This window comes from Lepidochelys kempii, chromosome 2, assembly GCF_965140265.1.
Source record: "Lepidochelys kempii isolate rLepKem1 chromosome 2, rLepKem1.hap2, whole genome shotgun sequence".
Lineage (NCBI taxonomy): Eukaryota > Metazoa > Chordata > Testudines > Cheloniidae > Lepidochelys > Lepidochelys kempii.
This window is the reverse complement of record NC_133257.1, coordinates 43,618,411-43,645,553: the sequence shown is the minus strand read 5'-3', so window position 1 is coordinate 43,645,553 and position 27,143 is coordinate 43,618,411. Positions and strand designations below refer to the sequence as shown.

The 27,143-nt window shown below is 41.5% G+C and overlaps 1 protein-coding gene across 2 annotated transcripts in view; it reads left to right on the top strand.

The window, feature by feature from the left end:
• The window catches only part of ESRP1 (epithelial splicing regulatory protein 1), a 56,324-nt gene extending 39,743 nt beyond the window's left edge, over positions 1 to 16,581 (top strand). For both annotated transcript variants that reach the window (XM_073329366.1, XM_073329365.1), the window contains exons 14-15: positions 15,021 to 15,129; positions 16,148 to 16,581. In XM_073329366.1, the coding sequence (XP_073185467.1) occupies positions 15,021 to 15,111 (91 nt within the window). In that variant the 3' untranslated portion in view covers positions 15,112 to 15,129; positions 16,148 to 16,581. The remainder of the gene's footprint in view (positions 1 to 15,020; positions 15,130 to 16,147) is intronic.
• The last annotated feature ends 10,562 nt before the right edge of the window (positions 16,582 to 27,143 follow it).

Below are 27,143 nucleotides of genomic sequence, written 5' to 3'. Positions count from 1 at the left end.
CGTTACTTAACTTGCATCAACCAAAGTTTATAGAGTAAATATGGCCTTAGTAAGTGGAATATCAGATGGCTAATCGAAACCTCTTGTGGTAATCTACTGTTGGTTCCCTGAAAGCCATCTATAGTCTTTTACAGCGGTGCTTCTCAAGCTATGTGATGTGGGGGACCGGCAAATTTTTTTTCCCCAACGTGTGCGCAGACCAGCAGCCGATGGCTCGTGGACCGGCACCGGTCCGCGGACCACCACTTTGAGTAGCACTGTTTTACAGCATGAAGTATCCTTTCAGGGACATGCTGTGCATATCCGCCATTGTTTGCTGGAAGCCCAGGGCATACTTTAACAACATATCATGCTGAAACATTCAACCTCCCTAAAAATATCTAAAGGCAAGTTCTCATTAAACCACTCTTCATTTCTATCTGTACTAAACAAACTGTGTTGCATTCCCTTCATCACCAGCTACCAACAATTTAAGTTTCAGAGTAGCAGCTGTGATAGTCTGTATTCGCAAAAAGAAAAAGGAGGACTTGTGGCACCTTAGAGACTAACAAATTTATTTAAGCATGAGCTTTCGTGAGCTACAGCTCATGCTCAGATAAATTTGTTAGTCTCTAAGGTGCCACAAGTCCTCCTTTTTCTTTTTGTGGATACAGACTAACACAGCTGCTACTCTGAAACCTTTGAAGAGATGGTGCCATAGGTGCACTCACCGCTGGTGGTGCCTCCTCCTGGCTGTCCTGGGGATTAGATCTCCCCGGTGCAGGGTCTATCCTGTCATCCTGTGGATCCCTCTCGCTCCAAGAACCACAGCCTCCTCTTCATGACTCAGCCCTTTAGCTGGGGTCACTATGTAGTTTCCCCTTCCAGGGGGGTAACAAAGTCTTTCCAGAACAACTTCTCCTAGGTAGTCCACTGCCACGTCCCCAGTGGCTGGTAGAGGAACCTGGCCTCATCCTCTACTCTCGGTTCTAACTTGGGTCCTCCAGTCAGCAGCCAAGGCCTGCACCATCTTATCTTGCTGTTTTCCCCTTCTGTTGCCAGCTTTCTGGCTTATATAGAACCCTTCAGATGAGTCTTCTTCAAATCAATTCCCTGTTCCTCTTCCAGGTGCAGCCTGTGGAGTTAATTGGCCCACCTGGCCAGATTAACCCCTTCCAGTCCTGTGTGGGGTTGGCACCCAAGCACAGATAAGTTATGTTTTACTGAACCAAGATGGACAGCTCACATTTATCTGCAAAGGGGGGAAAAAATGTAAAAGTTTTTAGATTTGGAACTTCCCTATCTTGAAACTTAGGCAAGTGTAGCAAACTTAACTATCATGTCACTTACCAAACTCAACCACTTAATGTAAAAGCAAGGAAATGAATAGGTAAGCACGTAATAAAACTTGCACAGGCCACATAAAACAAATAATCCTTCTCAATAAGATATGCAACCTTAATTCTGACCTAAATTACTATTCTTTCTTTGAGTCCATAATATATACACAAGAAACAACCCTTTTGGGGAAAAAACAAGAACTGTGACCCTGTAAAACCATTCATGCAGGCATAAGGATCTACCTGTGCAGAGCCCCTACACTGCAGTCAAAGGGTCCTACTGCAAGCTGCTCAGGACAGGGCCTGTAGATACACAACAATTTCATATATTGATCAGCCTCAGAAGCAAGTCCAAATATGCCCATAAAGTTATCTTTAATTGACAGTTGTACACTATTCCTAAGAAACTAAATGTGTGATACTATTCCAAAGAAAATCAACTAGAACTTACTTTACCTCAAAATTCTACTTTCTTAATACATCAGCTGACTTCTTCCATTTGATAGTCTTATTGCAACTAAACAAGCCACAGACTTTATTAAATAAATAAATTAAGACTTTTCCTAAATATTAGAAGATATTTAGTTAGTGCCCTAACAGAAACTACCCTATGGAAAGATATGAATTTATCTGAGGGGTATAAGGACTTACTCCCTTGGGTTTTGGAAATGAAGTACTTTTTTTGGTCTTTGAGTAATCTTAACCTTTTTTTTATGAAGTTTTCTGTAACAGAAAATAATCCAGCAAATGTGAAGTAAGTGCAAGGGGAAGGAGTGGGTCTCCTCCGTGCTAAATTATATGTTTAAATGCATGTACATGGAAAAGCAATAAGGAGTCAGTAGCTAATGACCGAACATTGGCCCATAAATCTAGTAAGTGAGCATTTATGGAAATAAGGAAAGCCTCTTTGACCTACTACCAAAATGTTCAACAGCTTGTGTTGACAAGGTCAAGGATTTCTATAATGGCTGATTCTATCGTTGACAGAGTGCTCTACTCCCTTTTTTTCTTTCTTTTCTCTGTACCGCCCCCACCTTCCAAGTTTTCTTGTGCTGATCACAAGCCCCTCAGGGAGACAGTTTCAACTATCTTTCTTCCCCTGTACTAGTGCAGGGGTCGACAACCTTTGGCACGCGGCCCATCAGCATAAGCTGCTGGCAGGCTGCAAGACATTTTGTTTACGTTGACCGTCCGCAGGCACGGCCCCCTGCAGCTCCAGTGGCTGGGAATGGCAAACCGCAGCCACTGGGAGCTGCGGGGGGCTGTGCCTGTGGGCGGTCAACGTAAACAAAATGTCTCACGGCCCTCCAGCAGAATATGCTGATGGCCGTGCACCGAAGGTTGCTGACCCCTGTACTAGGGCTATAGTTTTTAATAAAAAAGCTTGTCCCTGTAAAGGACTGCAGATGTGATATATAAGAAAATCATGTAAGAGTTGAGTTGATTTGTTACATTGATCATAAACTGCTGTAATTACATGGCTTGTGCATGTTCACACAACACACCTTGTGTCAGCGGAACGCATCCACAGTTGGTGCTTTAGCACCGACAGTGAGCAGTGCACTGTGGCTAGCTATCCCCCTATGCAAATCATCACCTTGTCCCACTTGGAGTTCTGGGAATGGATTGCAATGCATCATGAGGAAGGATCACTGCCCCCATGATGCAGTTTCCTCCATTCCATAATTCCAAGGGCTTCCAATGGCATTTCATGCCATTTTTCAATTCTACCTGTACACTTTGCACCCACCCTCTCTGCCTGAAAGCATGGATCCTGCACTGCTCACCAGTCTTGTGATAAATGTTTTGAACCCAATATGTCTGATCATACGGTATTTCATGAGCTGCGAATCTGAACAGGAATCCGTTCTGCCTGTCCTGCTATGTGCCATGGAAAGAAACCATTCAAGATTGTCATTCGCAGAGAGCTGCACACGGTGGACCGTCACTATTGGGGTTGGGAAATGAGCACTGAGTGGTGGAATCGGATTGCGATGCAGGTATGGGATGATGAGCAGTGGCTGCAGAACTTTTGTAAGCGTAAAGCCACCTTTCTTGAACTGTGTGCTGAGCTTTCTCCTGCCCTGTGGCACAAGAACACCAAAATGAGGGCCGCCGTAAGGGTGGAAAAGCAAGTGGTGATCACTGTGAAGAAGCTGGCAATTCCAGACTGCTACTGGTCAGTTGCAAATCAGTTTGGAGTTGTGAAGTCCACCGTGAAGATTGTGGTGATGCAAGTATGCAGGGTCATTAATCGTCTCCTGCTACGAAGGACTGTGTCTCTGGGCAATGTGCGTGAAATAGTGGATGACTTTGCGACGATCGGTTTCTCTAACTGTGGTGGGGCAGTAGATGGGCGTGCACATCCCAAATTTGGCCCCAGACCATCTTGTGATGGAGTACATCAAGAGAAAAAGGCAACCTCTTTATGGTATTGCAGGCACTGGTGGATCACTGGGGTCATTTCACTGACATCAACACAGGGTGGTCAGGGAAGGTGCATGATGCATGCATCTTCAGGAACACTGGCTTGTATAGAAAGCTGCATTCAGGGTCTCTATTTCCAGACCAGAAGATTCCAATAGGGGATGTGGAAATACCCAAAGTGATCCTGGGAGACCCTGTGGCTCATGAAGCCTTACAATGGAAACCTTAACAGCAGTAAGGAACACTTCAACAACAGACTCAGCAGGTGCAGAATAATCATAGAATGTGCATTTGGCAGATGAAAGCGTTGTTGGCGCTGTTCTTTTGGCAGGTTAGACCTCCGTAAGGAAAATATTCCCATGATCATAGCAGCCTGATGTGTTCTGCATAACGTTTGTGAAGCCAAGGGGGAAAAGCTTCCCCAGGGGTGGAAGGTTGAGGTGGATCACCTGGCAGCTGATTTTGAACAGCCAGATATCAGGACAATTAGAGGGACACAGCAGGTGCTATTCAAATCAGGGAGGCTTGGAAGCATCATTTTGACAATGAGCACCAGGAGTGTGTCTTTCTATAATGAATTGAGCCAAGCATTGTTTACTTGCCATCTTGAATGACTCTTGTAATGATTCCTGCCTATTAACTGTACTCTGCAAATGTGGCGATTTACCACAGTATTTGAAGAATACATCTGAAGAAGTGAGCTGTAGCTCACGAAAGCTTATGCTCTAATAAATTGGTTAGTCTCTAAGGTGCCACAAGTCCTCCTTTTCTTTTCACAGTATTTGAATGTCTGTTGCAGCCACACTGTAGGTCACAAATAAAGAATCACTGTCTTTGTAAGTCTACATTTTTTACTGAACAGCAATACACAGATTAACATTTCTTACAGGGACATGACAATTAGCAGCACTCGCTGAAGTAAGGATCTCACAGCTGTGTGCAAGTCCAGCTGTCATTAGGGAAAATGTCCCTGGGGAGAAGTGCAAAGGGTAATGCAATGGGCAGCGAACATGAGAGGAATGTATAGGCAGAGTTTGGGGAGGGCAAGGAATGCAGTTCTCTGTGGGCTGTGTGGGGGGTCGAGCGTGCATGTGTTCTGCCTGCAGCGCAATCAGGGACAACAGCATCTCTGGCTGGTCCTCCATGAGCTTTATTATCCACTCCTGACCCTGTCTTCTCTCTTGCCTATCCAGTTGTTGTTTCTCTCTCCATGGTCTGTGCTCACTATCTGCCTGATCTGACAATTGCAGCAATTCCTAAAACCTGTCCTCCTTACTCCTACTCCTCCTTGTTCATCTCCTTATCTGATGGAGGCACTCTGCCAGTGTGTAGGAGCTGGCCCTCAAAGGCAGAAGCAAAAGAAACAATACACAGTCAGTATTGTGTGTGCACTCAATATTGAATCATAAAAGTTACATACACCTGTTTCTCACTTGGCAAACATGCAGCATGGCCAGAACATTAACCATGGTGAGTTTGGGCTGTGAGGAAAGAGCGTGCAAGACAAGACAGGGTCTGGGTGGTTTCAGAAGGGCATCAATACAGGCACCTACCGATACTATTCTGAATAGTGGCACAGTTTTACACAGGCAGGGGTGATCAAAGCTGAATCACACACTGGTGAGGGTAAACAAAGATGCAAGGGTGCATCTCCTGCCTGTGTGCACCTTCAGAATAGGTATGTGTGCTGCATTTGTTCCTCCAGAAGTAATCGGCGCTGCAAAGTTTCCTACAGCAGGGGAAGAAACAAAACAGCTCTACCAAGAAACCTTCAGCAGAGGATGGCAGAGTATCTACAGAAAAGCTTCCTAGAGATCTCTGTGGAAGATTCCTGGGAGATTTCAGTGTGTATTAACCAACTTTTCCGCAGGTCTCCCACTGCGTAGCTGCACGGGGGAATGCAAATCAGAATCAAACGGTATCTAGTGGTGTTAATTTCGATCCCTTCTCTCCTGTGCATCATGTCACAAAATGAAGGACACCTCTGCCTTATGTAACCGTGCTCTTTCAAAGAAAAATGAGTACGTACTGGAGCTCCCCTCTTCTCCTTGAGGCATGCCAGACCTGGACTGTTGGGACTGGCTAGATCCCTCCAGAGTCAAAAAGATGTCCTGGCTCTCCACACCACGGACAAGCCTATTGCCTGTCCCACATCTTCCTCCAAATCAATGTCCTTGTCCACCACTTCATCCTCAGGATTGACTCCACTGGTCGCTACCACCAATCCAACCGAAATATCCACAGGGCTCTTGGTGGTGGAAGTGGAGTTGCCACCAAGGATGGCATGCAGTTCCTTGTTTTCAGCGCCACAACTGAGCTATGGTTGGCCTCCCTTGCCTTCTGGTACACCTGCCTCAGCTTCTTGATCTTAGTGTGGCACTGCTGTGCGTCCCTTTCATGCCCCTGCTCATCTCTGGCAGGAGCAAAGTTCCTATGGCTGGATCAGAGCTGTGACTGCACAGCCTCCTCTCCCTACAGACTCAACAGATTCAGCAGCTCCTGAGCACTCCACATGTACTCATCTTAATCACACCTACATTTTAAACACAATTCACTTCTTCTCACACAGTGAGAATAGCTTCTTGCCTTGTAAATTCTTGTGCCACTGACCAAAATAAGAGCAAGTATACCTAGTTGTTTATAACACATCATTTCCTGAGTTTAAAATAAATCCCTTTCAAAAAGCTGGATGATGCTTGTAAACTTAGATCTTTTTTCAAATTAGTATAACACAATCATCCAAGGGCTGTGGTTACTTATTTATGAGCATGCTTAATACACTGTTTTGGACAGCATGATGTCTCTCTAGTGGTTGGCATCAGAGAGGATAAGAGCCTGTTTTTGTTACTGGAGTTTTCCTTTAAATCAAATGCTAGGTGATGAAAGGCTAATATTCAGAGACTGACAAGTCATCAGGAGGGGTAGAAGTCATGAGTTTGAGTTAAACTTCTACTGTCACAATTGGTGTCTTCAGCTGAAAGTCAGGTTTGCTCTTGGTACTTGTAGATCAGGAAACTGGAATTCGTCACAGAATTTCCTGTTAAAGCAGAGCGTGGAAGAAGTATCGTAGCCATGGTGCTTCCTCACTATTGCACTCCTCAGAAGGAGAAACAAATTTATGGGAAGAACTATAGTAGTTAAATGGTTTTGAAGATTATCAGCATCTTAAACTAATACCTTGCAGACCATATCTTATGTTCATATAGCAGCCAGCATGTTGAGACCCTGATCTCAGTTAGTCTGCACACTAGCAAAGCATTAATGATAAAGAACAGCTGTACTTCCAATAGCTAATCATGGAGGAAGGATGCCCTTGTTCTTAAGGAGAGACCCAAGGTTTGCCACTGACTTCTTGTGCGACTTGGGGGTAAATCAATCTCTGCCAATTTTGCTAATCTCTAGAACGTGGCTAATACTAGACTGACTTTGAGGTGTAAAGTCTGTAACACTCCCTGAGATCCTTGAAAGTTGCTGTAAGTGCAAAGCATATTTATGTTCATCTAAAGGGCATCAGAACCAATCCTCACTTCTGAATATTCAATGGAGAAAAATGACTTGTGAGGAAGATGATAGCGGCTATCTAAATTGCATCATTCAGCATGAAACGGTGGCTGGTTTTGGTTTTTAAAATAGATGCTGCATCTGTCACTTTGTGTGATGTGGTTCCGTAAGAGTGTGAAACTTCCCGACATCTTGCAGCATAACACTAAATGTTACGTAGCAATCATGACAACATAAAAGCACTTGTGACTGATATTGGTCGTGGTGTTCATGAAGTTAGACTTAGAATTTTCTACAATTTTGTACTCATTGGTTTTTTTGCAAGGTTCAGTTTGATGATGGCTCTTCCTTCTGCTCTTCTATAGAAATACCATTCACATATTGTTAGTGAAGAGGAGTTAAGTGAAGATTCCATGTTCCAATGTGTGATCTCCAGTCTGTTTTTTCTGATATATTAAGAGAACTCCTATAGTTGGGGGCAGGAGGGGGGAAGAGTGCTGTAACTGGGGGCTAGAAACCCCTCCTGCAGGTTACATGCTTATTGACGTATTTTAGTCTCTAGAGAATGACTTTTTTTCTCAATCACAGTTGGATGTACCTTTCAAGAAGCACCCAGCAATACTCACTCTTCCCTAAATATTCCCCAGTGGCAGGCTGCTAGAGTTCCAAAAATTATTCAAATCAGAGCATTCCCACAATACAGGCAGAGAAGTACTACTGGCTCCATTCCTGTCACTTTTTTTGTTTTCCAATTCTGTTTATCCTATACAGAGGGATAGTAGTTACACACTAACCAATAGTGGGAGATGCAGTGTCTATTAGATATGCCATGACATTTCATTAACTAGAAAATGTTTATAACCAATTTGGATGGTGCATCAGTTCCTAATGACGTCTCAGTGTTTCGGAAGGGCAGTTGGTCTGATCTCAAAATATGGGTTGGTAAGCTAGTGTCAAAAAACATAGAGGGGCAGCTGTTGTGAAGAATAATTTTGTGTAGGTATCCATGTTTAAAAGGCAGAGATGGAAGTCCAGATAGATGGCTGTACAATTTATTGGAAAGAGCTTGATTCCAAAAACATCACTAGCTCCTGCTCTAGAACTAAATAGCTTTCAAAATCCCTTTGTTGCATTATTTCTGGTCTATATTGAGGGCAAATCTCTAAGAAATGGTGGCCTAGTATGGCTTGTCCTCTTGTGTTGCAGGTAAAACACTAAACTAGATGGTCAACTAATATAGACACTAATGTCTGGCCCAATTCTGAAAGTGTTACACAGCCTGCTTGCAAAGCTGGAGTAAATGTAAAAGGCTTCACAGGGCCATCTTAATCACTGTTCAAAGTAGTCTGTACAGTTTCCTATTAAGTCAGCCATCCTTCTGAAATATTGATATAAATGTTCCTGTTTGGATGGAGAAATATATAGTTCTATTCTCTTCTGGTCATTTAAAGATCTTAGGGCAGGTTTTGTAAGAGTGTAGAGTGCTACCACAAGTGTTCCAGCCAAATGTTAACTTCAGCAATTTCATTATGCCTGTATGAAATTCACTCTGTGTTCTAAGCTGGAAGTGGTGTACTACTGTGCCCCACAAACTGTTGATACAGTTTTGTATGCTTAAAACTGTTACAGTGTGTTTTCCTGCTATTGAACTGCATTTCAGTACTGAGTGCTTACAGACACTGCACTTTGTTTATGCTGCAAGCCAGACGTGCACACGTTGCCATTGATGCTGTGATATGACAAAACAGTCTGTCCTTGTGTCAACCCAAAGGGTAGTTCAAAACCTTTTAGTCCTCTGAAAGCTAGACTTGTCGGTGTTGGAACCCTCTCAAGGAGGTGACTGTTCGAAATTGAAGGAACCTTGGTAACCCTAAATGGTGTATGTAGCTTGAGCTTTGGGGATCGTTGAAGATGGAATGTTCTGTTATATGTTTGTTAATAATTGAACTGAGCTGGATGCAAAGCCCTGAGGTAAGTGGGGAAGTGGGATAACAGGAGGAAGCACAAGCAGGAGAGCACAAGAGGGGAGGACTCCTGCTTCATACTGAGAAAGCAGGACAATCAGCAAGTATCTTAAGTGCCTGTACCCAAAAGCAAGAAGCCTGGGAAACAAGCAGGGAGAACTGGAAGTCCTGGCACAGTCAAGGAATTATGATGTGATTGGAATAACAGAGACTTGGTGGGATAACTCACAGGACTGGAGTACTGTCATAGATGGATATAAACTGTTCAGGAAGGACAGGCAAGGCAGAAAAGGTCAGGGAGTTGCACTGTACATAAGAGAGCAGTATGATTGCTGTATGAAACTGCAGAAAAACCTGAGAGTCTCTGGATTAAGTTTAGAAGTGGTGAGCAACAAGGGTGATGTCGTGGTGGGAGTCTGTTATAGACCACCAGACCAGGGGGATAAAGTGGATGAGGCTTTCTTCAGGCAACTAACAAGTTACTGGATCGCAGGCCCTGGTTCTCATGGGGGACTTCAATCATCCGAATATCTGCTGGAGAGCAATACAGCCGTGCACAGACAATCCAGGAAGTTTTTGGAAAACGTAGGGGACAATTTCCTGATGCAAGTGCTGAGGAACCAAACTAGGGGCAGAGCTCTTCTTGACCTGCTGCTCGCAAACAGGGAAGAATTAGTAGAGGACGCAGAAGTGGATGGGAACCTGGGAGGCAGTGACCATGAGGTGGTTGAGTTCCAGATCCTGACACAAGGAAGAAAGGAAAGCAGCAGAATACGGACCCTGGACTTCAGAAAAGCAGACTTTGACTCCCTCAGGGAACTGATGGGCAGGATCTTATGGGAGAATAACATGCGGGGGGAAAGGAGTCCAGGAGAGCTGGCTGTATTTTAAAGAATGCTTATTGAGGTTGCAGGAACAAACCATCCTGATGTGTAGAAAGAATAGTAAATTATGGCAGGCGACCAGCTTGGCTTAACAGTGAAATCCTTGGTGATCTTAAACACAAAAAAGAAGCTTACAAGAAGTGGAAGATTGGACAAATGACCAGGGAGGAGTATAAAAATATTGCTCAGGCATGCAGGAGTGAAATCAGGAAGGCCAAATCACACTTGGAGTTACAGCTAGCAAGAGATGTTAAGAGTAACAAGAAGGGTTTCTTCAGGTATGTTAGCAACAAGAGGGTGGTCAAGGAAAGTGTGGGCCCCTTACTGAATGGGGGAGGCAACCTAGTGACAGAGGATGTGGAAAAAGCTAATGTACTCAATGCTTTTTTTGCCTGTCTTCACGAACAAGGTCAGCTCCTAGTGGGCAGCACAGTGTGGGGAGGAAGTGACCAGCCCTCTGTGGAGAAAGAAGTGGTTCAGGAGTATTTAGGAAAGCTGGACAAGCACAAGTCCATGGGGCCAGATGTGGTGCATCCGAGGGTGCTAAAGGAGTTGGCGGATGTGATTGCAGAGCCATTGTCCATTATCTTTGAAAACTCATGGCAATTGGGGGAGGTGCCGGATGACTGGAAAAAGTCTAGTGTAGTGCCCATCTTTTAAAAAGGGAAGGAGGAGGATCTGGGGAACTACAGGCCAGTCAGCCTCACATCAATCCCTAGAAAAATCATGGAGCAGGTCCTCAAGGAATCAATTCTGAAGCACTTAGAGGAGAGGAAAGTGATCAGGAACAGTCAGCATGGATTCACCAAGGGCAAGTCATGCCTGACTAACCTAATTGCCTTCTATGACAAGATAACTGGCTCTGTGGATGAGCAGAAAGCAGTGAACATGTTGTTCCTTGACTTGAGCAAAGCTTTTGATATGGTCTCCCACAGTATTCTTGCCAGCAAGTTAAAGAAGTATTGGCTGGATGAATGGACTAAAAAGTGGATAGAAAGCTGGCTAGATCGTTGGGCTCAACAGGCAGTGATCAATAGCTCCATGTCTAGTTGGCAGCAAATTTGGTAGACCAGCAATTTCCCTCTTTGTCCACAGAGCATTATCTGGAGGTCTGCAGAGAGCTGGTTGATCAAATGATGTTGACTGCTCCCTGTTTCCACATGTTAAACTACATTCAAAGACCACTGCAATTATAATAAATACTTTCCTAATCATCTTTCCATGTAAGCAATTCTGTAGTTGCTACTGGGAGAGGAGGTGGTCTCCGATTTAAAATATTTCTATATAAGGAAAATCCACATGATGAAAGTTGGGGAAACCCTTCAGGTATTATCTACCTGATTTGGGCAGGTAAATGCTGTCTGCATAGTAAAATCCAGTTTGGGGGCATGTAAAAACTTGGATGTTAACACTTCAGAAATTGCCTCTTAAAAAGGAATCCTGTTTTGTTTTGGGAATCCTTGTAGACTACTGCAATTTCCAAAACACTGCTGGAAAAGGCTAGTTTAGACACTATTGATTAGAGCCAAGGTGAATGACCTACTCTCACAAGAAAGGATCTGCAGTGGAGATGGTATCCTCTACTCTTCAATTCTATTACTCACCTGAAAAGCATCTTTCTGTTTAAATCAGATTTTTGTGCAAACCTTTAGGAAGATCTTAGTTGATAAGGCGCCTCCTCTCTTATGGCCAAAAGCTAGTCTTAAAATTATATTCTGCAAGAAGGTTTTATGTATATGTCAAGAGTTGCGGTGTTGCTGCATAACCTTCCTGCCTCCACATAAAACATGCAAGTGCTTGTTCCTCCTGGATGCTGGTACTGTTACATCAGAGGAGAGAATTCATCCTGACTCGTCTTCAGCATGAGAGTACTGAGATTCTTTAAGATGAAGCTGTTTTGCCTAGGAAATGGTCAACTTTAGGTCCAGCTGAGCTGGCGGTGTGCAGTTAAAACTATTATGTTTAGGGCTGACTAAGGACATGTCTGGATGGGAAAATTTTTTGTTGAGGTGTGCGTGCAGGGAGCTGTACTGGTATAAAACTGTTTTAACTGGTAAAACTTTCCCATGTAGACAAGACCTAAACCTGAGCTAAGGTCTTACCTTTCATCCACCGTAAGGCTGTAGATATGTCAACCTAACCCCTGGTATAGGTCTAGCTAGGTTGACAGAAGAATGCTTCCACTGAAGCAGCTACTGCCGCTTGGGTAGGTGGTGGTGAGAGAGCTATCTCGTTTTAAAATCCTAGTGGAGACAAACCATAGTTAGTTTTTACATTGCCATAACTAGTCAAGATAAAACTATCTGTCCTTTGTCCCCAATAGGATTAGGAGTAGAGCTCTTGATGTAAAAAAGCACACCTCTTTTGCAGCAAAACCATAGCTCAAGGTTTAGTTGTTCTGGTTCCTCCCTGAACTGAACTAGAAAATCTATCATGCTATATGCTATTTTCTGTGAAATCTTAAAACGGAGAGGAGGAGATGACAGTGTTCTGTTTGTATGCAAATTCTGCAAGGGTGAACGGAATCCTATAGCATAAATCTTGTATTACTCCCTTTTTGTGCATTTAAGATAATTTTACAGTTCAGAATAGCAAAAGATTTCACACATTCTCGTAGTTCTTGACCACTCTGGCTAAAGGGATAATGTTAATCAAGGTAGTGCCACTAAGCTATTCAGTTAATAGTTTATGGGAGAAACCCCTTCACTCCATGAGACAATGAGTGTAACCTAATCCGCATAAATCAATAGTGTGCACATGAATGTACCCTGGAATTTCATACATAATATCAGCTACTTTAGTGCATAAAGAATACTGTAGGAATTGCCAAATCAGAACTCAAAGATCTGTCAAATGAAATATCCTGTGTCATTAATGGCTCATGCTAAATGCTTCAGAGGAAAGCATAAAGCCACATGATTCTGAAATGTTTTGGTGGAAGGAAGGCAGGATTTCTCTTTACTCCCAGATAAATAGCTTAACTAGGAATCCTGGTTTTAAACTTTTCTCTGTTTAAATAACATTATTCCATCTAAGGTATATAACACTCCTTGAAAGCAACACCTGACTCCTTGAGCTCGCTTCTTGCTCCCATAAGTTTATTGTGACAACATGGAGTGATCCAGCTTGGAGTACTCCACTGAAGCAGGAAACAATAGTTGTGATTTACATAGCATCATACACACTAGGGGGGGAAAGGTTTTATCTGCTGAATACCCTGGTTAATCTGATTATTCTTAACCCCCTCCAGCACACCTCTGTAAAACTAAACACTCGCTTTCTGGGAACTGGATTACAAACGAATGTAGGTGATATATAAAGTATCATTTATTGGTAGATCTGAACAGTAATACGGCTACTATTTATGTAGAATGTGATCTTAAACTGAAATAATTGACCACCTTTATATAGCTCTTGTACTGGATTACTAGAACAAAATCATTCAGATACCTTCTCAGCTGAACTGTTCAGTCAATAGCTCTTTCACTGGACATCAATAACCTGGAAATGGGCTACATCAGAAGGTAGAAGTGCTAAGACACACAAACGCTGTGCTGAAAAGCTACCAGCTTTCCAGACATGAAGCCGTGATATGAATAATTTTTGCAAAAAGCACATTAATCCCTTGGTCATGAGATTAACCTACTTCTCACTATTCATCTTCCAGTCCCTGTATGTTTAATACTCTGAGTTTAACTTCTATTGGTAGATTGCTTGGTGAAACCTCTTGAAGATCCCTCTCCCATAGTGTGACCCTGTACGTACATTCTATATTGCTTTATGGATCTTACCTGCTGTTTCAATAATGGTTTAAGTGCCATCCCTGCTGAATAATTCACTTTTAGTGCTACATAGACGAGATGATCAGGTGCCCCTGAAGTAAGAAAAGATTCAAGCAGGTAAAACTCTCTGAAGGAATGGGGAAAGAAGGGTAACAATGAGGGAAGTACATGGCTCCATAGACAAGCTTGTGTCTATAATTTGTAGGCTTTGAGTCATGTGTTTCGTTTATATACACTTTAAAAAAAAATGATTGATAATCCCTGACAGTAGCTTTCCTATAGGCATCTTGGTAAAAATGAATCTTGAGGAGAGATTTTTTGATGGTGGTCCTGGCAGGTTTTGTGAATTAGTTTGAGGAGGACGTCTTTGCAATAGGAGTAGTGGAAGAAAGTGTGAAGGTACTTGTGGACCTGGCAAAGTGGACAAACTGATGTGAAGTGTTGCTGGCGGAACAGATGAGTGTGGTTGACTTGATGAGACACAAGCAGATATATAGGGAGGACATTATTGTAAGGTTTTTTCTCTTCGAATTTACATATAGTTTTTCCCTAGAGGAGGGAGGTGGGACAAGAAGGTGGTATCTTTAGTTTCACTCAATATAAAGATTTTTAATGCATGCTACAATAAATTATGGTGGTGAACTGTCTGTAAGGCTCCACCTAGCGGCCAAGTTCTCAACTTTTCCTTTCAGAGAATGTTGCAAACACGTGTACATTGCTGAATCACATATCTGATAACCTGGTGGTGGCTATCCCCTTGTTACATTTGCATTGCATTTGTTGATAGGTAAATGGCTTTCCTAGACAGTCTGTCTTTATTTTCTGAAGATGTTCTCTTGAGATTGTCCAAGCCTTTATTTGAGACAGGTCCCAGCTGACCAACCTTGTTTGACAACCGTTCTGTTTGTTTACCAGTCCTTTAGGTTATTAGATGAAGCTGATTCTTCAGCATCACTGCTGTTGCTGAGTTGTTTTTTGCACTCTGATACCATGGTGACAGGGAGCATTACAAATACTTAGATTTGTAAATCTGTAGTCTGAAACATGCCCTGAGCTTTAACAAAAATTATGGCTGCCTTTTCCTGTTTCAGTTGAAAATTTGTGCCCTGCTTCTGATCATGTACATCTTAACTTGCATTCTAGCATGCAGCAGAGGATGGACTTGTACACACAAATGGCACGGCAAGGACAATGCCCAAAAAATGGATTTGCATTTAAAGGTCCCAGCAGTTAGACTTCCTTAGAAGAGACGGTAAGGATAAAGAACACTAGGATATTCCTTGGATGTCCGATTACTATTACAGTTAACTGCCTTTAACTCATTTGTATCGGCACCTTGCCAGCTGTCAATACATTCTCCTCCTTCGAAAACTGTACTCGTTCTGTAATCTTCACAGAACGCTTAATGTCACTTACTGACTTAAAATGGTCTCTTGGTTCCCTGACAGCACTTGCCTATCTAAGGCACTTTTACCCACAACTGGCACTTGCTGTGTAGGCAGTCTACATCCCAGTTCTTCTAAAACTGCAGTGCATTGCCTGTGGTGCTGGAGTAAGTAGTCTTCGGAAGAAAGTGAGGGGTGAAGACTTAGGGGAAAGAACCTCTTTAGAGTAAAGAATCTTATTCATGTTTTATCCCAAGATGCAACTTTGGGAATTTGGCAACGCTGGTCTCAGATGCCAAGTGGGATTTGGGTTTTAAAACTAGATATAGAATCGGGGGAAGTGATTATGTTCCATCCCCAACAAATGCAGTTTTTGATCAGCCCTTTCCATTTGCAAAAAGGCGGGATATCCCCTGGGCATAATTACCTTCTACATGCAAAGCTACAGCAGGTGAAGATTTACTGCTGTAGCATCCAGGTAGCTTTTCTCCTTGCATCTAGCGCAGAATCCACCACAGCCATTTTAAACCAGATGAAACATTTCAGCTAGTTAAGGGTTACCCATACAGATTCATTAGTTGGGTTGCTAAAGCCCAAAATGATGGTCTGATAACTTAAGGATTGTGCTTTGTTGAATAAACTAGGATTCATATTTTAATGAAATGTGTCCCTCCCTTTTCTAGTGGGGAAAAAAAAAAGCTATAGTGTTTGTAAAGTAGTAAATTTGCATGATATGGAGGCTTCCAAAAATTCAGTTTTCACTGTTCGTTACTATTCACTTTATTGAAAGAAATGATAGACTTCATGTTAAGGAAACAATGAATGAGAGCAGAGCAAAACCTATGTTCATAAATAACATTCAAATTCATTGTGTATTTCATGCAGATTTCTCCTAGCTTTCTGATGTTTGTGAACAACTACAGCCAGACAACTGGAGATCGTTTGATTACATTTCTAGTCCTCCTTTGGTCAAGCCAGTTGTTCATAAGAAAAATTCACCAGAACCTTGGAAATCATCATATTGACCTGTATCTATTTTTTTAAAAATGAAATACACAATCTCAACAGAGACTTTCCTACACATATTGTCACTGGAAGCACTGAGCCCTTCTCTGAGAGCACACAGTTCAGAGATCACGAGTCCTGATTTTTTTTGTCTATACAGAAAGTATTAAAATGCTTTTCACGTGAATAGAATTATAGTTTAGATTAAATTTTCTAGATTCAGGACATTATCTTAATATACAAAAGTATGTTTGAAACCTCCAGTAAGCCCAAGTTTTTTATCTAATTTGTACACAGTTTAACGCTTTTAAATATACAAGGACCTTTAATTATGCATTCAACATTTTTATAAAACATTGTTTTCTTGTCTTGTACATATTTGATTGTTCTGTGCAAAAAAAACCCTCTGTATACTTTGACAGATTCTAGCCAGGATTACTTTACACAGTGCAGAAATGGTTATGAATGTAAAATGATTACCTGAAAATTACTGTAACTTTGTAAAATACATGAAGTGTGAAGCGTTAAATGCTTTCTCTCCAACTCTTTCATCTTGTGCATTGCTTACATGTATAATGTATATTTAAGTGAATTTTACATAGAGCATAATGGGAAATATTCTCAAATCAGCTTGAAATAGGAATTAAAGGATGGATGCAATTAGCCTCAACTGACAGAAGCTAACTGCATCAATCCCATTTCTGATCTCCCCATCCTACCACCGACCAGATTCTTTGCATAGCAAGTGTTAAATGGCTTTCTGTCCAAGAGAAGTTCTCATGATCCAATTCAAGACTCCCCTTCAGAGGAGTACTAAAATCAATCTGAGAGGCCTGGCTGGCTTAAACTGGCAATGGAAGATGGAAACTCTCTCCTCTAAGTTACCTGTTCTTATCTAGCTCACATAGGTAGTAACTGAAAGGTGAATATCTTCATGCTCTCTGAACAGGTGTCCGTTGGCCAGAAATCACCAACACAACTCGCAGTCCTTGCAGGGAGGTCAAGGTTTGAATACATAGATTGAACTATTCTTAATCTCACTTAAATGGTTGATGTCCTTCTGGAACAGACTTGTGGTCTATTAGCAAGACTGTATAGCAAGACTGCACTCTCCCTCTGTCTGTGCTGCACCTACCTACTTCACTTCTAGTTCTGTCAAACTAACTTATTCCATGAGCTTTAAGCTATTTTTTTTTTTAAAAAAAAGCAAGGAGAAAAAATCCAATTTTAAATGTGACTAAAAGTGAAAAATATGTTGGACAGTGAGATTTTTTGGTGCAATAGAGAGGTCTGTTAGAAGGCATAGATGGGACATCTCCTTTACACCCTGTTCAAAATATTATCAAAGCCCTGGATTTCAAACTGACCTGTACAGCAGTAAACATCTCAAATCTTATAGATGCATAGATATTAAGGTCAGAAGGGACCATTATGATCATCTAGTCTGACCTCCTGCACAATGCAGGCCACAGAATCTCACCCACCCACTCCTGCGATAAACCTCTCACCTATGTCTGAGCTACTGAAGTCCTCAAATCGTGGTTTAAAGACTTCAAGGAGCAGAGAATCCTCCAGCAAGTGACCCGTGCCCCATGCTACAGAGGAAGGTGAAAAACCTCCAGGGCCTCTTCCAATCTGCCCAGGAGGAAAATTCATTCCCGACCCCAAATATGGTGATCAGCTAAACCCTGAGCATATGGGCAAGATTCACCAGCCAGAAAAGAAAGATTCACATACCCAGGAAAGAATTCTCCGTAGTAACTCAGATCCCACCCCATCTAACATCCCATCACAAGCCATTGGGCCTATTTACCATGAATAGTTAAAGATCAATTAATTGCCAAAATCATGTTATCCCATCATACCATCTCCTCCATAAACTTATTGAGTTTAATCTTAAAGCCAGATAGGTCTTTTGCCTCCACAGTATAACACAGGTTGTTATTCTTGCAAAAGATTTGTAACAGATTCTTCTTTTCAACCATGAGGTACCAGGCTTTACACATTAGTGCACTGAAACAATTCCTACCAAGTGGCAAGTGAAGAAATCTCATGCTCCCAGGCACCAACCTTGGAGATCCCTGGATGATAGACAACTCTCCACAAGTGGATGTGTGAAGAGGAAGTGAAGCCTGGAGATTAGAGTTTGGAGTGCTTCCAGTAAGCTCTGAGTGTAGGGTGAGACAAATGAAAGAAAACATCACAGGGGATAATGGTGAAATAATTAAGGTTTCATTAGAATCTCCTGCTCCAAATTTTTCAGTTCAATCAAGATGGTGTTAATGAAATACAGTTAATTAATGGAAAGTTAAAACAGAGATAGTATTCTTAAGTGACCCTTGTGAAAATTAACAACATAGAATTTCTTCTGGCTTACAAAATCACTGCCAGACAAGATAAAACAGATGATAAATTGATCTGTCCCATTGGAAAAATCTGTTTGGCTATAATTGTAGAGCCTGATGTTGAAACACATTTATCCTCCTGGAATCTTGTTTGCTCAACTTACATTAGAAAATAGATGTATTCAACATGTAAAAGTTTCTGAGGGGAGGGGTGTGGAGGAAATGGGAAGCTAAAAATACTCTTATCTGACTGAGACAACTTGTTTTGGGCAAAGGGAATATTTGGTAAGGAAGAGTCAATTCAAGACCTATAAGAATCAAAAGCTACAATGTAATATTTCCCCCAGCAGTATTTACACTAATGGAGTCAGTGTTTTTAAATATTAATTTGATTTTATTTTTAACTTCTTGTAAAGACTTGAAATATAGTGAGTAAAGTAGGCAGGATTTTTCACTGTAGCTGATCAAATTAATGCAAAATAGAAATTGAAAATATAGTTTGTTCTATATCTATGAAGGTGCTCTGCCTTCAGTCATAAAAACAATGAAAAATGTTACTAATGTTTTGCAGTTAAAACTAATTTGTTCACTTATTAAAGCAACACTTAGTACTGCTATAGTTAAATGTTACAGCACTTTCTTCCTTGATCCCTGTTTTCCAGGATTTATAAATAAGATGACCTGAATCTTGATTTAAGTGACCTGTAAGTGTTTGCTTCTGTTTTTTTTAAACGAATATCATACTGTGCAGGAAAAGGGGGAGAATTATTCACCTTCTGGAAACTCCAAGAGTTCAGAAGTGAGCTCCATACTTTCCTTTCCAAGAAACCAGTCTTGAACTGAAATTTCAGTTCAAGCCATTACAATCAAGGTTTAGTTCTGGTTTGATCTAGGTCTGCCTGAGTGAACCAATACTATATTGCTGTCAAAAGGCTGTGCGTTTTAGAAACCAAACATACTAATAATGGTGGGCTGTTGATATAACTAGACACATTTGCATTACGCTGTGCTCACTTTTTCCAAGGCAAATTGGAGGCCCGGTCTTGCTCCCCTGGATATCAAGGGCAAAACTCAGTAACCTTTGTGGGAGCAGGATCTGGTCCTAGTCATTCATTTATCAGGCAATTTTGAGACTCAGTCATGACACAGGTGGAAGTACCATTGAAGAACCAATTCTTTTAATGTTAAGATTGTGGGTGGAGTCTGAAAATGTGACTCTGTGGCTTGTAGACAGACATGTAACTGCTCGGAAGGGAATTGTTTGAAATTGATCATCTGGACAGGAACTGTAGAAGGAGCTCTGTTAAGTGCTACAATTTCTTGCCATTCACTCTTTCAAAACTTTATTCCTAGCAAAATCCTAACATTTAATCTGGCAAATTATTTAGATTTAAAATCTAAATTCATGTGGTGCCTAAATATGCCCTACACTAGCTTAAACACTGTTTTTAAACCTGTTTTATCACCACCCTTAAAGTGTTTATCAAAGTACATTTAGAATTCAGGCTGACACCTCATTTCACACTTGTTTTCTGAGGAGGAGGAAACAGACAGACATGAGCTAAGGACCTAGGGTGTTCACTTTAACTTTTTAATTTCCCAAGTGTGTGGTTGACTTGTACCTCAAACTAACCATTTGTTCTACTTTGTACTTCATATAGACTGTCTTTGCAAGAGCTGAATTTTAAGATCTTGATCTAGGTTTGTTTTTTCTTTTTTGTTTTGTTTTTTTTTTTAAAAAAAAAAACCTTGCTGGTGCTCACTCTTGTTTAATGTCATAAACTGCATAGTGCAAAGTTGTATTGCCTGGCTGTGAATGCTTACAAACTCATAAGCTGCACTGTCTTGTATTGATGCAATTTATTAACAGTTTCACAGTTTATCATTTTTTAAAAAGTTCTTTGTGAGCTCAAGACTTGGAGTTGGATTTTCAAAAGTACTTAAGGGAGTTTTTGAAAATTCTGCCTTAAATCTTAATTTTGCTATCTCTGGCTTGCAATACAGTCTTCTGTCACAGTATGTAAAAGAAGTGGCTTGGCAAGGAGCAGTCACACCACATCTTGTTGCAGTAAAGCCATTAGACTGTTGTAGCCAAATGTGCATTTTTTTCCCCCCCAGTCTATCTGCATTCAGCAGGCAAGCCTCTCTTTGTGAATCTCAAATTAATATTTTAATGTGAACGTGGCTTCCCACACGAGGTTACGTTCCTCATTGTGTGCTTGTTTTTTCACTGTCAAGTACATTGGGATTTTTGCAGTTTGCATGCACAAAATGTCATTGCCTCGTACATGTACAAAAATAACATCAATACTAAGGGCCTGATCCTGAGAACACTTACAGGCTTAATTTTAAGTAGGTGAATACTCCATTGAAAGTAATGGGACTGTTCACCTGTTTAAAGTTAAACAGCTGTGTATGTGTGTGCAAGATGAAGGCCCATATTAATACTCCAACATCTTAAAGATCAAAAATACATCTGCTCCTAATGTGACAGTTTGAATTGCAGCAAAGTACTGTAGTTGTCTAACGAGACTTCATTTTCCGTTGTTTCCATTCCATTTTCTGAATGTTACTGGTATCTTAAAAACATCATGCTCTAGAAAGCAATAATTTGTAACTAAAAAAGTGTGTGTGTGAGAGAGAGGGAGCGCGTGTGCACCATACTTACATTTTTTCAAAGCTAACTTGTTAAAATGTAGAGCAGTTGTGGTAGATAGAGGGAGGAAACACTAGCACATTAATTTTGTTACTGAGATCTGATTTATTGGACAGTGTGTGAATATCTGCTACATAAGTGCAATACGTGACAATTTATAGAATATAGCTTTTTTCCCAATTCAAAAGGGGGGGAGGGGAAAAACAGGTCTTAAAATAACTGAGTTACTTCACTGTTTGCTTGAAAGTGAGTGTTGGGCATGTGGAGTTATGCAGATTTCTAGTCAATGCTATTTTTTGTTTAATCATTAACAACTTGAATGGAGAGCCAAACAATTTCTCAGCCCTGCACCCTCCCTCACAGCTTGCCCAAAATTATCCTTTTAAATACAGGGGGTTAGACTGACTACTTGAAAAACAAATGTATTCTGGAGAATAGGTCAGAATAAATAATTAAGAATTCTCTTTTAAATAGCGGTCTTAACATGGCTTGAAAGCTTATGGGAAGGCAGCATGGCACTAATAAGGAAAGAATGAAGCAATGTATGTTTTATTGTGTAGAGCTGACATATTTGGTAATAAAAATGTTTTCCTAACTCTTGAATGTCTTCATTTAAATGGTTAACAGTTTTCTGGTTTAATACATGCCATGTCATAAACAAACTAGGGAAATACAACCTAAATGGAGCTACTATAAGGTGGGTGCATAATTGGTTGGAAAATTGTTCCCAGAGAGTGGTTATCAGTGGTTCACAGTCATGCTGGAAGGGCATAACAAGTGAGGTCCCGCAGGGATCGGTTCTGAGTCCGGTTCTGTTCAATATCTTCATCAATGATTTAGATAATGGCATAGAGAGTACGCTTATAAAGTTTGCCAACGATATCAAGCTGGGAGGGGTTGCAAGTGCTTTAGAAGATAGGATTAAAATTCAAAATGATCTGGACAAACTGGAGAAATGGTCTGAAGTAAATAGGATGAAATTTAATAAGGACAAATGTAAAGTACTCCATTTAGGAAGGAACAATCAGTTGCACACATACAAAATGGGAAATGACTGCCAAGGAAGGAGTACTGCGGAAAGGGATCTGGGGGTCATAGTGGATCACAAGCTAAATGAGAGTCAACAGTGTAACGCTGTTGCAAAAAAAATCTCAGAATGACGTTTGCTATTAGCAGGAGTATTGGAAGCAAGACATGAGAAGTAATTCTTCTGCTCCACTCCACGCTGATTAGGCCTCAGCTGGAGTATTGTGTCCAGTTCTGGGTGCCACATTTCAGGAAAGAAGTGGACAAATTGGAGAACGTCCGGAGAAGAACAAAAATTATTAAAGGTCTAGAAAACATGATTTATGAGGGAAGACTGGAAAAATTGGGTTTGTTTAGTCTGGAGAAGAGAAGATGGAGGGGACATAAATTTTCAAGTACATAAAAGGTTGTTACAAGAAGGAGGGAGGAAAAAAAAATTTCTTAACCTCTAAGGATAGGACAAGAAGCAATGGGCTTAAACTGCCACGAGAGCAGTTTAGGTTGGACATTAGGAAAAACTTCCTAACTGTCAAAGTGGTTAAGCGCTGGTATAAATTGCCTAGGGAGGTTGTGGAATCTCCATCATTGGGGATTTTTAAGAGCAGGTTGGACAAACACCTGACAGGGATGGTCTAGATAATACTTAGTCCTGCCTTGAGTGCAGGAGACTGGACTAGATGACCTCTCGAGGTCCCTTCGACTTCTGATTCCACATTGTGGTGTATAGGATTCCATTATGGGGAGATTTTTTTCAGTAATGTAGACCTGCAGTGAAATATTTGTGTAAAAGATTAGTTCTACAACAGAACTGAAGTATTGCTACGTATGTGGTAGGGACAAGGTGGATGAGGTGATGGGATCATGAGAGAGACAAGCTTATGCAGACCTGAAGAAGAGCTCCAGGCCCACTGACAGAAATTCCAGGGGCCAGGGCCAGGGTAGTCCCGGGGGGCAGGGCAGGGCCCAGGGCAGAAGTGACTAATCAATCACTTCTGCGACTGCCCATGCTGGGCTGTGGGGCCCCCCAGCGCGTGGGGCCCAGAGTGCTCTTGCATGCCTAGGCACCCTGTGGCCTGCCCAGATGATTTAAAAGGGCCCAGGACTCCTGCTGTTGTCGCTGCGGGTGGTGGCCAGGAGCCCCTGGGTCCCTGGACAGTTGCCCCCTTTGCCCCCCTGTCAGTGGGCCTGAAGAGCTCTGTGTAAGCTCGAAAGCGTCTCTCTCTCACCTACAGAAGTTTGGTCCAATAAAAGATATTGCCTTCCCCACCTTGTCTGTCTTTTTAATATCCTGGGACCAACACAGCTACAACACCACTGCATACACATGTGGTAATAAGATAAGTTAAAATAGCAGCAAAGACACAGCAATGTAGCTTGTTTATCAGTTTGGGTTAAAGCCTATAAAGGAGCCTGTCTTTGAACTCAAGCTGCTACCCCAAGTTCAAAGTTGAGTTGCGGTGTTTTCACTGATCTACTATGGTTTAGCTAACCCAAGTTAAGAACACACCATGGCAGTGAAGCTTACCCTAGAACTAAGATTTTAATAGGAGTTATTTTAGCAGAGGTTCAAATACACCTTTTTCCAAAGTGAAGACAAGGCTAAGGAGTTCACAATCTCTATGTGGGCCAATATGGGAGAAACTCTCTTCCAATTTGACAAATGGGAACTAAGGCAGTAAAAACTCAAAAGGAAATTTCCTGGCAAAGCCAGGATCATTTCCTAACTACCAGTCACCATAAGTCTTTATTAATCTTTACACTCACTTTTTCCAGCTTGGGGGGAGGCTCAGTACCAGTTGCAGGCAAATGGTACAGGTGTACATCCCTAGCCCATAAGCAGGGGCTATGTATTCTATACTATGCCTTACCCAGGTGGGCATAATTGTCTTCTCCCTACCTCCTTCAGGTAGGAGGAGAAATGCTGATGATTCTCCTCTAGGACTTCAACTTGCCTGCATGAGCAGGGGAGCATTGTGCCAATGAGTGAGTAACATCACTCAGGAGATGGGACTGTCCTTCTCATCTCTGAGAGACTACACCCTTCACCACCCACTCAGTGCTCTCTAGAAAGAGGGACTCAAGGGCAGAATTGGTGCAGTGGCAGACTGGGCTTGTGACTAAGGTAAGCAGCCGCTGCATCACTTGCAAGAGCTGGGTGACCTTTCAGGGCCTTGAGCTGAGCACCACGTATCATCAAAGAGCCTGGCAGTTCCAGGATTGGAATGCTAGAGTTTCTAGCACCCAGTTGCTCCTAGAATGACCTCTAACATACATGCTACCTAGGAAAGTATTTTAATATCAAGTTGTCTCAGTGTGCGTCTTGACTGCAGAGTTAACTTGGGTAACTGTCCTACTGTTAGCCTAGCATGAATGTTAGCCAAACTGCAAAGCAATGGCTCATTGGTGCTACATGCAGCTGTGTGTGTCATTAGGACTTGTGTGGCCACACTAGACGTGTCTTTGTGATGCAGTAAGCTAAGAGGCTCTGATTCTTTTGCAATGAGTGATGGGAGAACTTAGGTACAGGGGAAATTACAAGAAGGTATTGAAGGATTATCAATATGTGACTGATGTAGTTTGTCCTCCTTGCAGTGTGGGCAGATTACCAGATAGCCTGGGTGTAAAGTACCACTTAATTTGGGTGAGAGGGTTTGCATATGTGAACAGGAAGGGAGGGGATTAGGAACAACATGTGAAGAGCCCAAGGTAACTCTGCAGTGAAGACAGCCTGAGTAGTTAAAATTGTTTTTGGAAAAAAATGAAGTATACAAATGCTCCACAAACATCTTTAGCTACAACCATGATATATGCATTAAATTAACCTTTTCTTTGTGGAGGGACAGAACACGACAGCCTTGCATTCCTTACGGTAGCATTATAGTACTGTATTAGTTAAGCAGACCTTGCTTAAAAAAAGGCTAATGCTTATATGGACAGGTGATTAGATAATACAAGCCTGTTGTGTAAAATCTGAGGACAGCATTGTGGTGTATAACTTCAGATACATGTACAGTTTAGAACATAAAGGCTTTATGCTTTACCTACCACTGAAGTTGATGGCAAAACTTTCATTGACTTTGGGGCCTAAATGCTAACAAAATCCTGAACCTCAAGGATAGAAAACAGGTTGTCTAGATGTTTAGATTGTCTAGTCTATCGCTGCCAGAAATAAGTCTACACAAACTAACTTTACATTCTCAATTGTTTTGTCCCTTACACTTTAATTCTTGCAATGGAGTTTCAATACCATCTTTGCCTAATTCAGCAATTGTTAAATTATTTTTGATAAACCAAAATTATCCTGCATAGATTTTTTTTTCAAATTATTGTTCTTCCCGCCTCATCTACTAACATGGTAGTGCATATATAATTTTCTGTGGATATTTTCAACCCAGTGAACAAACATGGTAATTTAGCATATAGGCAATGCTGAGATTTAAATTCTGATTCTTGAATATTTTGCATCTTCTGCAACCTGCAGGCCTCCACAGCAAATCCAGTTTCCAGACTACTCTCACTGCAACGCAGACTGTCAGAGACAGGCCCTTTCCAATTAATCTTCCTTCACTTTAAGTTCACTTAAAAATAAATCCAATCACTGAAAGCTTTATTTAAAGCAGATGTAAAGTTTTTTTAAAAATAACTGATTGTCAGCATAGACAGGATTGGGGATAGAAATCAAGGGAGGCGTTCTTTGGGGCAAGAATAGGGTAGTGCCATGCTTAAAAAAAAATAATAATCTCCAGAAACATGAAGAAAATTAAGGAATATTTAGTGAGTATAATCTGCCCATACATAATACTGTATGTTTGGATCTGTAGAAAGAATAAATATGATATCTATATAAAAATATAAAGCACTTTTAGTTTGTCAGTGTATTCTTAGAACTACACTGTGAGATCCTGGATACCAGATATTCTGTATCCAGTGCAACTTGGGGAGTGGAGACCACAAAGGTTGCTGTAAACCACCTTTATGATTCTGACACTTGTGCTATTGGCCACTGGTCCAGTTTCAAGAAGCAAGTCAGAGCAGTCTGAGGGCTGTTCTAACTTGTATGATTTGCACTGGTCTCCAAGGCAGTTCTGGCAGTTGAGGATTGCTGTAGTACAAAGAAACTCTAGCGCTCCCCCCGCCCCTCTTTGACCAAGCTACACTCCTCTCCTCTCCTTCCTTTAAGAGCAGAGAGGGATGATATAGGCATATCACTCCTCTTTGCTGAGGAGTCCCCAGATGGCTTGTTAAGCTAGCTTTCAGCAGTGGAGTATGTGTCAGGTTCTGACACACACAAGCTGTATGAAGTAATCACAGGTGGAGTATCACTGTGCTGTTTGGAGCACAGCTTGTGGCTTTCAGGGCACTGTACACATCCCAAACAATGTGCCAGGAAGCCATTTTTTGAGACGTTTCAGCTGGTAAGGTTTTGCCTCCAGTGCTGACAGGACATAGTGTGACTCAAATGCTTTTTATAAACCATCAGCCTTGCGTGAACAGAACTGTGATGTGGCTTTGGTTATATAGTACCGAGCATGTTGGGGACCAAATCCTGAAACTGGGTCTTTGGGCACTACTATGCTGTAAATATTAAATAAGATGTAAAAAAATGGTTTTTTTGCCAGCTGAAATCTCTACTAGAAAACATGACCCCAAACAGCTGGAAACTGAAAATGTCTGTTTCCAGTTGGTATTTAAAGTACAGTATTAGTCTGAAAAGCAACTATAAAAATAGCATTAGGAAGTTCTATATTTATTATGTCTCAGTGGCTTCAGATCAAAAATTCTCCCCTTACAAGTAAACAAATATTCTAGCCCTTCAAATTCAACCCACTCTCTGAGAGTGAAATTAGGT